General features: G+C 41.2%; 2 protein-coding genes across 4 annotated transcripts in view; both read left to right on the top strand.

The window, feature by feature from the left end:
* The first annotated feature begins 844 nt into the window (after window positions 1-844).
* On the top strand, window positions 845-13104 carry LOC109048602 (SH2B adapter protein 1-like). Of its 2 annotated transcripts, XM_042727168.1 has the most exons (11): window positions 846-1211; window positions 1484-1524; window positions 2142-4191; window positions 4854-4955; window positions 5416-5507; window positions 5649-5734; window positions 5985-6113; window positions 6906-7117; window positions 7806-7980; window positions 9624-9714; window positions 11183-11531. In XM_042727168.1, the coding sequence occupies exons 3-11, from the start codon at window positions 2515-2517 to the stop codon at window positions 11202-11204; spliced, it is 2586 nt and encodes an 861-aa protein (XP_042583102.1). In that variant the 5' UTR covers window positions 846-1211; window positions 1484-1524; window positions 2142-2514; the 3' UTR covers window positions 11205-11531. The 2 variants fall into 2 exon arrangements, with proteins under 2 accessions (XP_042583097.1, XP_042583102.1); XM_042727163.1 differs by lacking the exon at window positions 9624-9714 and having other exon boundaries at window positions 845-1211; window positions 11183-13104.
* Window positions 13105-13345: 241 nt separating this feature from the next.
* atxn2l (ataxin 2-like) overlaps window positions 13346-14202 on the top strand; it is a 12560-nt gene continuing 11703 nt past the window's right edge. Inside the window, exons 1-2 of one of the 2 annotated variants that reach the window (XM_042727137.1) lie at window positions 13346-13644; window positions 13869-13966. In XM_042727137.1, the coding sequence (XP_042583071.1) occupies window positions 13624-13644; window positions 13869-13966 (119 nt within the window). In that variant the 5' untranslated portion in view covers window positions 13346-13623. The remainder of the gene's footprint in view (window positions 13645-13868; window positions 13967-14202) is intronic. The other variant, XM_042727143.1, reaches the window with a different exon arrangement.

The following is a 14202-nucleotide window of genomic DNA, read 5'->3' as shown; positions in this document are numbered from 1 at the left end:
ACAATAATCAAGAAAATGTTACAGATGGTCTCATAAATATAAAAAAACATGCTATGAGTCTTTTGCTATAGCAGAAACATTCTATTATCTTTATATTTAACATTGAATGCACATTAAAGACACAGAGCCCTGTTGATCTCTGATGACAATACCAGCTCATCATCATAAGCTACACCTAAAGAATATGATATTCTGTGGGAAAATAGCCTTTTTTCTTCTACTGTGCCGGGAGACTGCAATGTTTGCTGTGTATGAGGAGAAGAAAGTGTACTTTAAGCGTAAGTCTAATGAATGATATTTGTGCTTTATTCCACTTCAGAGCTCAAATTCCTTACCTCTTTGATGTAAACAAAAATAAACAGAATATTCTATTGACGTTTCCCTGCAAATTTTCCATGGGCACACAGAAACACACCCTCTGAATATACAGGATGTAAAAGGGGGAGTGGGAGCACCATAGGGGTAAAAAAATAAATAAATAAAAAGTAGATTTTGGAGTCAAATTAAATCTGATCTTCTACAATTATGTAGCTACTCAGATACACAAAAGTAAATTATGAAAATATCATGGGTTTTTAATTAATTTACACAGCATTTCTCATTTTCTCAGTCCTCTGAATAGCTTTCAGTGAGCACAGCTTCTCTTACTGAAAAAATCTCAAGTTCTGTGTGTTACAGCCTCCATATATGACTCAGCCATCAGCCCGAGCAACATCCATCCTTGTTTCTCTTTTTCACACAACTGTCCAATGTGGCTTCTCCAAAAAGTGCACATCCCTCTTCCTCAGATTTTTTTTTTGTCCCATTGAAAATCCCCCTTCTCCAACACTCCCTGTCCCCCAACCTACACCCTCTCCCACTGTATCGCGAGACACTGACTGGGACAGCAGGCAGAGAAATATTCATATACCTGCAGCACGCGCAGTTGCAAAACCCTTATGAATAAATAGATACCCTATGATTCATCAATAGGTTTAACATCAGCGGGGTACAGCTAGACGGAGAGGAATGAATATTAATCTGAATACTGGCAGACACACTGCCTGCTTAGCAATACAGCCAGCTAGCTGACCAGCAGCTCAAACTTGATCATCTTTTAGCAGTGCTGGGCTAGCTAGTTAGCACCAGGCTTGTTCAGTATACATTTGCACTTAAACTTTATCGGATTTCACTCGCGCCAGCGAACAAATTGCGTGTTTTGTGCAAAAAAGGTGAGTTGATTTGACATTTTGTTTCTATTGCATGAGATCGTTCGCAAACCAGCCAGCGTTTTCATGAGCTAAAGTTAACAGGCTAGCCCGAGTTAGCTTGGTGTGTTGACATTATCAGCGTGAGAGCGTATTATGACAATTAATTTAAACTTATTTCAGTCAGCTAGTTAACCGAAGCGTGTTGTTAAGCCTTGTATGATTTCCCATATCGCTTAAATTTATTTGTAACTGCAAATTACATGCATTTAAGCTTTATGTGTTTTCCTTCCCAGCTAACTGCACCGGCCTCGCGTTACACACTGGCCTGAAGATGGTGAGTTATCACCGGAGCTTATGAGCATCATTACAGCGTCTTCCGCTTATGTACACTGTCCTAACTGGTTTCATATCAATGTCTCGGTTTCGATAAGTTTTGGTTCAGATGCTCAAGAAGCGTCCATTTTTGGTTGTATGTGGCTCTTTGATAATATAAACGAGAAATTAGCGCTCAGCAAGTTCTTGAGATATCAGGTGTTTTGAGGCTCATAACTCATCAACACCCTTCATGAATGACACTTAAAAAGTGTACATTTCACATGTGCATCATTGCAATTATTGCAAAGCTTGTGCTTAGATCGATAATGCTCATGAAATGCTTAGTGGGAATTGTAAAAGCCAGTTTTCCTTATGTGACACTTTTGTGCTTAAAAAACAAAATCTAGACTTAAACATCTCGCTGTATTATGAACAGAGTAAATATGACAATTTGAATTTTTGGGCGAACTATCCCTATATCTGTACTGTTGTTATAATTTCTGTGTTTTAAAAGAATTGTGTTTGTTAAGACTGCTTTGTTATTTATTATTAATTATTATTATTATTATTATTATTATTTTAAATAACAGTATTAATTTTGTCTATTATTTTTTTCCCTCTATATTTGACTTTTAGGTCACAAATCCCTACCACAGAATCCTCGCAGAGCCTTAAAACCGGAGATCACCTGAGAACCTCCATCAGCTCAGCCTGTTGCTCATGACATGTTTTAGTGATATCCCCCGAACATACGTTTTGTGTAGAATGTGAACTATTTTAGAGCACCAGACGCTGGCGTTACAAAGTCAAATCATTTTCTTTAAATGGGGGAAAACAAATATCAGTCATTTTCAGGCCACATTTTCTGGTCAGGTTTTCCAAATTCATGTCTATTATAAAACCGTAGCCTGATGAGCAGATCGCGCGCCACCCAAACACACGTAGATCACAAAGACCCTGATGTCCCTGATGATCGGTTGGTCTTAAATTGGGCACTTAATTGTTAGTCATGAACGGCTCCCTCTTAACCCCGCCCAGTCCACGGGCTGCGGCTAATTCGTCTCCCCTTCCACCCTCCCCGTCTCCATCACCTTCTCCTCCATCTCCATCACTGTTGCCCCTCTCCACAAGACCCCCACCACTGCCTCCTCCAAATCCTGCCAGTCAGCCCTTGTCATCGTTATCTGAAACACCCACACCATCTCCGTCTCCCTGCCTTAGCTGGACCGAGTTCTGTGAGCTCCACGCCCGAGTAGCCGCCGGTGACTTCGCCCGGCATTTCCGGGCCTTCTTGCAGGAGAACCCTCATTACTCCCCTGATTCGGCAGCTGCTTTTTGCCGCCGCTTTACTGACAGATTCGTTCGACATTTCGAGAGCGAGCTCGAAGGGACCGGTGTTGGTAGGGAAGGAACGGTGAGCTGGGTTGCCCAACCCGACCTGACGTCGCTGGAGGAGGACGCAGCATCTCCGTCCTTGTTGCCGCCAGAAGCCGCCACCCCTTGCCCGCCTTCTCACACGCGGGCTGCACCCAAACCTGTCCCGACCCAGGATGGCCGCGGCACGGAGCAATTCCAGAGTGCCGGAACATTTCAGGACTCGTATGCTCATACTCAGATTCTCCCACCGTCCTCCTCTTCGTCATGCTCTTCCTCTATGGGTGGGAATAATGGGCGGAGGGAGGAGAGGGGAATAGCGGTCAAATATAACCAACCTGGATACAAAGACCTGGAAGAAGAAGACGACAGCTGGGTGGGGTCTGTCGCCGGAGAGGAGGTGGAGACGGACGTAGTAGAAAGGGACAATGAGGGCGAGGGTGATACCACCTTGGAAAGATCCGATCTCAGCCAGACTCCAACAAGCCCCACCCCTTCTAGCCCATCAGCAAACTCTGGGTCAAAAGGCAATGGGACACCCATTGGGGGTCACTCTAAGAATAAACTAAAAAAGCGGTTCTCTTTGCGCAGCGTGGGCCGCAGCGTCCGAGGGAGCGTGCGAGGCATCTTGCACTGGCGCAGCTCCTCCAGTGACTCTCCTCAGAGCTGCAGCTCGGGTAATTCTGCCCCGCTTCCTTCCAGTTACAGCTACACTACAGGCTTGCAAGATGCCAAGAGGAACTCCGCCTCGCAGGGTGTCCCCGCGTCTATCCCTGTCTCTCTCTCCCTTCCCCTCTCTCTCCCTCACTCGTCGTCCTCTTCATTGCCCCCGTCGTCCTCCAGTAGCGCCACCTCTCTCTCGTTCTCCGAGGCCCGTGACTGGCGGAGAAGCAACGGCGATGGGGAGAAGGAGAAATGGAGTCACCGGTTGGAGAAACTGCGACTGTCCCGCTCACCGCCGCCGACTCTGTCCGCCGCAGCGCCACCTTCCTCAGCCGTGTCGCCCTCGGCGCTACCACCGAGCAGCATCGGTGCCCCGAGGAAGATGGGCAGGCTGGTACGGGAGGGTGGTGTGACTGTGTGCTCATCTTTGGATGAGTTTACCAGCACTCATGGTTTCCTGGGATTTCCTTTTGGACTGCTGCACCACGGCACAGACAGCACAGCGGCAGGACATCCCACGGCCATGGGAGGAGCTGCAGACGGAAGGGGTATGCGTTGGCACAAGTGCCGTCTAGTTCTAAAAGAACGAGATAAGGACGGAGGGGATGGAGGGTTGGAGTATTTCCTGGAGTTTTACATCCCACCTAAGGTGAGTGAGATGATTTCTGCTCTTATGTAAATTGTGTGGAAATTTGTATTTACATAGATTTACACATTTTATATATGCACCACCATCGTTCATAAGTTTGAGGTGATGTGATGTTTTAGAAAGAAGTCTCTAATGCTCACCAAGGCTGCATTTACTTGATCCAAAATATAGTGAAACATTAATATTGTGAAATATTATATTTTAAAGAGATTGTTTTCTATCTGAATATATTTTGAAGTGTAACATATTCCTCCAATAGGAAAGTAGATTTTTTTTTCATACTAATCATTCCCAGTCTTCAGTGTCACATGATCCTTCAGAAATCAGTCTAATATGCTGATTTGCTGCTAAAGAAACATTTCTTATTATTATTATAAATGTTGAAAACGGTTGTGCTGCTTAATTTTGTTGCTGAAACTGTGATACATTTCTTCAGGATTCTTTAATGAATACAAAGTTCAGAAGAAAAGCAGTTATTTGTTCTTTTGTAATGTTATAAATAGTTTAATGCATCCCTGCTGAATAAAATATTAATTTCTTGTAAAAAATCTTCATGACCCCAAAATTTTGAAGAGTAGTGTATGTATATTCATTTAGTTTTTTGTATTATTAAAGTTTGTTATAAATCATTTATGTATTTTGATGTTTTTGAATACTTCTAGTCCTCCAAGCCCAGACTGACCGCCCCATGCTGCTCGATTGTTGATGTGAGGAGCACTACAGCTATAGAGGTGCCAGACAAAGAGAACACCTTCCTTCTACAGGTACGTCAGCACACCTCTATTTTTGTCTTTAGTACTTAATCAAATCTGCAATAATGAGCTACCCTAACTTTACTTTACATATGTAATAAAGATGTTGTTGCCTAAACTGTCATCTGATGTCTCATTATGCAAATGCGACATGTTTGATGAGCTTTGTTGATCATTAAATTGCTTTTGTTAAACATCCCTTCTCAGTTTGTTGTATAGATAAATTACGGGATGAAAAATGTATGTTGCTTTAGAAATTAAACAGTTTTTTTTGTGGTTAAAAAGCAATAAATTATATAAAAATATTATACAGATATAATCTAATAAAAATCTTTGGTGAATTTTAAATATTTTATTCAAAACTGTGATTGCACGTCACTTTGCATTCAGTTACATCCTGTGTTGTAACACCCGTCTCAAAGATCCAAATCATTAAAAAATGAACACATTTGATCTCTTTGTGTTTTCTCAGTTGGAAGGTCAGGTACAGTACGTGATCGAGACCAGAGACGCGGTTCAGATGAGAGCTTGGCTTGGTGACATCAGAAACGCCATTTGTTTGAGGTAAGTCTTCATGTTTTGAATCATTAAAAAATGAAAGCACAATGTGTATTGAAAGGTTATAAATCATTCTTAGTAGTTTGCTTGCATGTATGACAATCAAAACTAGGATCTCAAATGTACTCCTTGACCTTTTCTCATCAGTGAGCAAGAGGATGTTGAGGGAGTGTGTGGCAGTGCTCTCAGCGACCTCAGCGGTATGCCAGAATTCAACGACCGCCTGTCTCAAGGTAAGCATTTGGAGATGATGTCACCACGATGTGGTCGGCTGCATTCAGGACAGTATGTGTAATGGGACATGTTCTTACATGATGTTTGCCAGTGCTAGGATCAGCCCACAAAACTCAAACTCCTTAAATAGACGGGAGCAATTTGGTGATTAACAGGCATTAAGAGTCATTAACAGTAAAAATGAATACAAATGTTTATTAGTAACTACAGACGGTGATATATGAGTTATTACATGTGTTTTCACTATAGTGTGCTATGGTGGAGTTGGTGGTTCACCCCAGCTGGAGCCTCTACCTCCTGAGTTGCCACCCCGTGCCCCTCTTGATGAATCCGGAGCTAGCCTTGGCACACCTTTTGCTGAAACTCCTGATGCCACAGGTGCTGTACTGTGAGAAACACACACACATTTTAGTAGAGACCACGATGACATCTATGTAACTCTAATCCTGTTAATATTTTAAAGCATTTGTAAACATTTCATGATTAAATAGGGCACAGAAGTCAGAAGTTGCTTATTTAATTCCTGCGAAAAAGAGGAATATTGAGAAAACAATTTGCAAATAAAGCAGAATCCCTGTCCCACATGTTAAACAAAATCATCAATTATGTGGTTGGCTCAAAATCGAAAATCATTTTTAGCCACAAGGAAGGTACAAGGAAGGTACAAGAGTGGCATAAAGCATGCTAACACTGGAGTCTGGAGCAGTGGAAACCTGTTCTGTGGAGTGACGAATCACGCTTCTCTGTTTGTCGATCTAATGGGCAAAGTCTGGATCTGGCAGATAGCTGACGGTACCTGAACACTACCTGCCAACTGACATTGTGCCAACTGTAAAGTTTGGAGGAGGGATAATGTTACGGAGCTGTTTTTGAGGTATTAGGCTAGGCCCCTACACAGAGCCATGACCTTAGCCCAATTGAAGTCAGTAAAGTCAACAACCTCACAAATGCTGTACTGGATAAAAGGACAAACGGCCATTATAAGCTGCCATATATTAATGTCTGTGTATTTAGAATGCAGTATCCAAGTCCCTGTTGGTGTAATGGTCAGGTGTCCCCAAACAATCTTCATATAGTGTACACGGATGGAATCCCAGCTACTGACATGAACTCTTACCCTTATCATAGACCAAGATCAGAGGTGTTCAGTTTGTTCCTTGTTTTCCACAGGGTCCTTCCTGTTCTCTGAAGGTTCTGTTTCAGAGACGGTGGAACATCCTCTGAGTGAGTGTCAGTGGTTCCACGGCACACTGTCCCGTCTTAAGGCGGCCCAGCTGGTGCTGGCGGGTGGCATGGCCAGCCATGGAGTGTTCCTTGTGCGGCAGAGTGAGACACGGCGTGGGGAGTATGTCCTCACCTTCAACTTCCAGGGCAAAGCAAAGGTAAATGCGACTGGGGGTGTTTATTTACACTACCATTTAAAAGTTTGAAGTTAGTAAGTTGCTTTTTTTTATATATATAAAAGTCTTTTATGCTCACCAATGCTGCATTTGTTTGATCAAAAAGAAAGATATTATAAAATATAATTACAATTTAAAGTACATTTAAATATGTAAATAACTTCAGTGATGGCAGAGCAGAATTTTCAGCAGACATTACTCCAGATACATGAACTTTCAGAAATCACTCTAATATCTTTTTTTGATGCTCAGGAAACATTTCTTCTTACCAGTCTTGAAAAAAGTTTGCTTGATCAGTTACACTGCTTAATATTTTTGACGCCAATACTTTTTTTTCAGGATTGTATAGAAAAGAAATATGAATAGAAAGTTCAGAAAAACTGCATTTATTTGAAACAGAAATTGTAACATATGTCTTCTCTGACACTGACATGTTTATCAGTTTAATAGTGGTCTACTGATTATTAATGTTCATGTTTTCAGTCGGTTATCATTGTTGGGAAAATCCACCAGTCCATATCAACAATTTAATGCATCTTTTTCTGAATAAAATTGTTCATTTCAAACTTTTGAGCGGTAGTGTACATCTGAAGAGGAGTATTAGTATGTGTTACGAAACCACTTGATAGAATAAATACCTCTTCCTTCTGCTCTGGCATCTTTCTCCCAGCACTTGCGTCTCTCCCTGAACGAGGATGGACAGTGTCGTGTGCAGCATCTCTGGTTCCAGTCCATTTTTGACATGCTGGAGCATTTCCGTGTGCACCCCATTCCCCTGGAGTCTGGGGGTGCCTCTGATGTCACCCTCATCAGCTTTGTGGGGGCCACGAATGTCCGGCAACCAGGTATGGAAGGCTGGGCTCAACTTTAAAGCATGAGGGTTTACAGAAGAGCATAGATCAGAGGGAAATGCTACATTTTTAGATGACAGATAATTAGTGAGAGCACAGACAGATGATCAAGTGATCACAGGTGCCACTTGCATCTCCCTCAGAACAGCTGAATGGATAAAAATATTATATAAATGTATTGACTATATATCCAAAACTTTGTTTATGAGATGTTTATTAGTTTATTTGACATTCATATTTTATACACTGAATTATACATGTTTTTTTTTTTAAATATAACACTTGTGATTAAATGTATAGCAGTGTTAATTTTCTAAAGCAATTGTTAGCATGTATATAATTTGACAATTTAATATTTCTGTTCTGAGAGATTTTTTTAAAAAGCTCAGAAACTTCAAAGCTGATTGAAAGAAAGCTGGTGGAGAAAACCCCTTTTTATAGATTATTCATCTATAAATGAAACCCAGATGATATATTTTGCAAAGGTAAAGTCATTTGCATTCTAAGTATGGTGAAAGTAAATTATTACTGATACTCAAGGAGTGAAATATCACCCAAGAGTGAAACACAGCCATACACGAGTCTGCACCTTCACACCACATGACATGACATCCATAAACTATGACTCAGGTTGTTTTACTGTTGAATTATTGTATCATATGTTTGCATTTCCTGGGCATTTTGATACCATTTCAGAAATATTGATTCTTTTTGTGAGGGAGAGTATGACTGCACTAACTATGACAAAGTGATTGATCACATTACTTTAATCAGTTGACAGCCCTAATAAAGACATAAATGTTGAGTTAAACAGCTGTTTTGGGGGAGATCCTGGTGGGCCCATGAAACAACAGGAAAGATTTCATAGAAGTCATTCATCTCCTGTCAGTTTGATTGTCTTGAATCCTGGGAAGATTTTAGCGACACATACGGTCTTTGGCACCGAGCTTACGTGTGTCATGTGAGTGGGATGAATCTGGAGAGTGATCATATGTGTTTTTGTGTATGTGTGTATTCATAAACAACATGGCCACTGCATGAGTTGTTTGCACCTGTCACAGAGATATGACTAAATGTGGGATCACCCCATGTGTGAGATCACTTCCTGTCACGGCATGCTTTTGAAAGGACACATTGTGCAAGCATCTGCTACGACTACTCACGCACACACGGATCCATCGCTGCTGCCAGAGTCTGCTGCTGGCTGGCTGTGCATGGCTTTGCTTTTTTTTTTGACAATGATTGTCTCTTAATTTGATTTTTGTGTGTTTGATCTGACATGTTACCTGACTAAACTTGTAACGTTCAAAAAATTTCCTCAGCTCACCTTACCTACTATTTCCTCATCATGTCCTGTATTTCCTTTACATCACTTCATATCATCTAGATGCTACAACTTTACTTCTCTTTCAGTGCATCTTTTCTCCTATTCTTCTACTAGCTTCCATTCTTCTTTCTAACATGAATCTATGTTCTTTCCATCACCATATTGATCTCTGGTCTCTCGCTAATTCATAGTGTACCTCTGCTCATCTCCCTCCTCTCGCCCCGCTTCAGCCTCTGGCTTTCTCCATAGTGCATATCAGAGCTCTGATTGGCTGTTTCTGTTGTTGTTTGTCGTTGGGTCATCTTCGCAGGCCGGGAAAGGGCAGGCAGCCGCCCCACAGTCTGTGATGTCATCACCACGCGCCACCCCGACTCTCCATCAACCCCCATCTCTGACTGTGTGTAAGTGAGACCAGATTCAACAGAGAGAGTTAGACAGAGAAGGTCTGAAAGAAGGAAATAAAATCATGCTGGTACATGGGGGTTAGCAAATTAAACACATAAAAATATTAAAGGTACAGCACTAAAATCAGCTTGTTTAATTCTAAGTGTCAGTTACAGGAAGGAAATGATCATTTGAAAACTAAATTACTGTACCTTAGGCAGTTATAGCCCATTAAACTTTAATAAAATGACACTACTGTGCAAAATATTTGAGTCAGCAAGACTTATAACTACTAAGGCTGCATTTATTTGATCAAAAATACAGTAAAACAGCAATATTGTGAAATATTACAATTTAAAATATCTGTTTTCTATTTTAATATATTTAAAAATGTAAGTTAATGCTCTGATGGCAAAACTGAATTTTCAGCATCATTATTACAGGCTTCAGTTTCACATGATCCTTCAGAAATAATTTTTCAATGGTAATTTGGTGCTTAATAAACATTTTATTATTATTACCAATGTTGAAAACATCTGTGCTGCTTCATATTTTCTGGGAACTGTTTAAATTTCTTTGATGCATAAAAAGTAAAAAAAGTAAAAAAAAAAAAAAAAAAAAAAAAGGCAATTATTTAAAACCTTTTTAACGTCATTTTTACCTTTTTATTTAATGTCTTCACTGAAACTACTAATTTCTTTAAAAAATAAAAATAAAAACTTACTGACCCCAAATAACTTTAGTATATTTCCTAGTGAAATAATTTATTTAATGAGGAAAATGTGGGGGGAGACTAGACTGAATCATCAAAGTGGGTGTCGTCATGCAAATCATTTCCGATGTACAGAGCTACTACATTTCCCCAAATTATGCAAATATAAAAACAGTTTTTTTATATTTGCATAATAAGATGAGGAAACCATATTAGGAATGTAAATAGGGTCCATTTTAATTTCATGGCAACTGCTATAGTTGATGAAAGAGTAAATTGTGGGAAACATTTTGAGGAATACAGGATGTGAGGAAGAGGAAGCTTGTTAGAATAAGACAGAAAAGGGGTAGCAAGAGGTCATCCGTTCACTTCAGTGCACATCTGTCTGCTTAACTTCCTCATTCACAGCTGGGTTTCAGTTGCACACATCCATCCTGAAATGTGTGTCGCAGGGTAACACATTCATTTAACATTTGCTCACTATAGCTTGCATTAATTGCAATCTTTATTAAATGTCACACATTTGTAGACAGTGAGCTCTGTCTCCATATAAACGTGATTCGGGATGTTTCAATGAGTCCGTATGTAAAGAATGCAATCGATCGATGACTCTGTTTAGTGGAGGCAGGGTGTGAACAGTCTGTGTGCAATGTGTTGACCGATTCTAGCATGTGTCACAGCTGAGATTTTCTTGCATCTTATTGTCTTGTACACATTAAATTGTCATCCCTCTCACCTCCTGTACTGGTTCTCCTCTCTGTTGCTGTTCTCAGACTTGACCAGCAGACCCCGTAGTCCTCCTCAGCCACCTCCTCCCCCTCTGCCTCCCGGACGCCCTCCGCCCCCAACCCCGCCGCAGGAACGAGGGAGCGAAACGGAGGCCGCCGGAGCAAGCAGCGGGGCCGAAGAGTGCGAGGAACGGGAGCCGGCTCTCCTCCAGCTGGAAGGGGTGGAGGGCGAGGAAAGAGAAGGAGGGCGAGCGAGAGCCATCGACAACCAGTACTCCTTCTTCTAAAACGGGGAGAACAACGAGGTGGGATGGAGGAGGAAGAGGAGAGCCCTTCACAATCAGTTTTCAGTATTCTCCAGCGGAAGAACTGACCGATGGGTCACACGACCGAGTTATTAACACTATTAAACATCAGCTTTCATGGTGCGAGAGAGAGATGGAGAGAAAGAGAGAGAGAGACACCCAAACACATAAGCATATATGATACTGATGGTACATGTTTTTTAAAACACTAAGTAACGGTACTACACTAATTTGGAAGTGCATTGTGAAAATGTTGGTCAGCTTGTACTAATTTGAAAGGTCCTCCTCTGGTGCTGCATAGGAAGGTACGAAAGTGTCAGCACCGCCACTGACCTGTATTTAGCAACGTATTTCTTGAAGAGTCCTTCACGTCATCGCAATGTCAAGTCATTACAGTGTCGGACTCGCTTATTGATTTAGATGTCTAGTATTCTTTGACCCTTCGCACTTATAGAAAAGGAGTTCCTTTTTTCCCTCAGGTGAGAGGAGATTGTTACCCACCAGCACTCTTGTTGTTGTTATTATTAGTAGTGTTATAATCATTACTGGAGCTGTTTAAGCTGTTTTCTTTTTGTTCTGCCACTGACAAATTACGAATGTCACAAAGTAATAACTTTTTATCCTGTTTATTTCAATTGTACTGATTTTGCTAGTTCAGTAGCAGGCATTGCCTCGAGCTTAACAACGTCCCATTTTTGCCAAAAACTTTCAAGCCCAGTCCTCTGAAGTCCATTAGTATTACTTCTTAAGGTTAATTACCATATTAAACATCTCCATAGACTCCATTATTACCTCAGAGTCCTGATCTGTTGCCCAGCTCCTCTGCTCTCTCTTTCTCCCTCTCTGTCTTCACATCCTACCCTTCCTCTTAGCTTCACAGTCTTTGGTTTTATTGGTGCGTTTATTTCTATGCTAGAGTCCAGAGGAGGGAGAGAGAATGTCCTTCATTTAAAACAGAAATTGTTATTGAATATAAAAATGATAATAACTGATGATGATGATAATAATTATGAATTTAACAATTGTCCAAATAATAGTATTATTATTTTTTGTTTGTTTCAAAACGCCTTTATTTTTGTTGTTTATTATATGAACGAATAATATTTGTTCTCCAAAATCTGTTTCTAATTTTTTGTGCCTTTTTATATCTCTCCTAACCTCACTCTGTCCCACGGCTGTCTCCTTCAAACTGTGCTTCGGTTTCCACAGAGTCCAGGAAAACTTTTGAAAAAGGAAAAATAGATAAAGAGCCCCTTTCTTCTTGTGCCTTTTCGTGTTGTTAATTGTCATTCCCTCTTGTTTTGTGCCAGTCATTCTTGATTTTGTGCCTCGGTCAGTCTTTTTGTGGTGTCTGCCGTCCAGTTCAGTGCCTCCATCTGTATTCTCCTGCTTTGTTTCTCTGGTTCTGTCTCAGCTTTTTCACTTGTTCTCTTCTTGATCCTACAGATCATTTGTGATGACTTGTTTTCTCTCCATTTGACCCTTTATTTAAACCTCTTATCGTGCCTTCTCTCTCTTTTCTCTTCGCTCTGTCTGTCTATGCTGGGACCGTGTGTTAAGGTGGACATTGTTGCCCACACTGTGTAATTAGAGTTTCAGGTACTACATTGAATTAAATGATGATGATGATGATGATGATATAATATAATTATTCTGAAACAATATGTCTTGAGTTGTGTTTGTGATAGATAGATAGATAGATAGATAGATAGATAGATAGATAGATAGATAGATAGATAGATAGATAGTGAACTGAGAAATTTGACTTTACTGCACTTCTCTTATTAATATGGACGATTCTTTTGCAAAGCACGCTTAACGTGTGGCAGTCGACGTGATGCGGGTCTTGTACGCCATTGCGTCATCACGCTACGTTCTACGCCGTCGTCCAATGGCTATCAAGGGTTTTTGAAAAAACCAGCCTTTGCGTTTATCGCTGGCTAATTCGCGAGACGTGGTGCCGGTAATATTTAATAGAAAAAATAAGGCTTATCTCTTCGTGTCCTGTTCGTGACAGAATATCGGGCTGAACTGGGCTTCGGGTTATAACGGAGATCGCGCTCGTGCGGATCTGAGAACGCTGCGGAAAAACAACAAAAATAACACCGCGGGCAGGCTAGTCCACCTCCTAGCTTGTCACAGGCAACAAGGGGAATTTAGCGGGCAACTCAGCGGCTAGTTATGTCTTTTCGCCGACAGAACGTGAGTACCACATCTAAAAACTGCACTGATCATACAATCGAGGATATTAAAACTCATATTAGATTTGATGTTGTCGTTCTCCATTAAGCTTCCACTTTCTTATTTAACGTGACGTGCTAGTAAACCTGCTAGCCATTACCACACGGCTAGACTTTTAAATACACGTAAATTTGTTCAATACTTAATTTGTGTCAGCACTTAAGAATCGTTATGCTTTCTGACAGCAACCTGGACCCGGTGGCCGCAAAACATCCAATGGAACTACAGGGTCGATGGCTTCATCCGTTCCGGGGAGCAACTCTAACAGAGCCACCCCGGGCAGGTAACGCACAAGCAGGGCTGTCCCGCTCAGAAAGTCCGCGGATTGTCATTTTAACACGAGGCCTACCGGTCAAAGTGGGCGTGTCCATTGCGCATACTCAATCTACTCCCTAGAACGCCAATGGTTTCGAGCCTTGTTAGATTAGCAGGAGCACTAGCCAATCGCTGCGAAGAATGTTTGAGTGACACAAATTTGAGCCAATGGCTGAAAGGATTGTCGTAATCGGTACACATCCA

Source organism: Cyprinus carpio, chromosome A3 (genome assembly GCF_018340385.1).
Source record: "Cyprinus carpio isolate SPL01 chromosome A3, ASM1834038v1, whole genome shotgun sequence".
Classification (NCBI taxonomy): domain Eukaryota; kingdom Metazoa; phylum Chordata; class Actinopteri; order Cypriniformes; family Cyprinidae; genus Cyprinus; species Cyprinus carpio.
The sequence above is the reverse complement of the archived record's forward strand: the minus strand, read 5'-3'. Positions and strand labels throughout refer to the sequence as shown.

What these genes read in the sequence shown, in the direction of transcription:
- LOC109048602 (XM_042727163.1), top strand. Translation starts at nt 2,515, where the DNA reads ATGAACGGCTCCCTCTTAACCCCGCCCAGTCCACGGGCTGCGGCTAAT. An exon ending in TGAAACTCCTGATGCCACAG is followed by an intron (nt 6,114 to 6,905) that starts GTGCTGTACTGT and finishes TGTTTTCCACAG; the next exon opens with GGTCCTTCCTGTTCTCTGAA. An exon ending in ACTTCCAGGGCAAAGCAAAG is followed by an intron (nt 7,118 to 7,805) that starts GTAAATGCGACT and finishes TCTTTCTCCCAG; the next exon opens with CACTTGCGTCTCTCCCTGAA.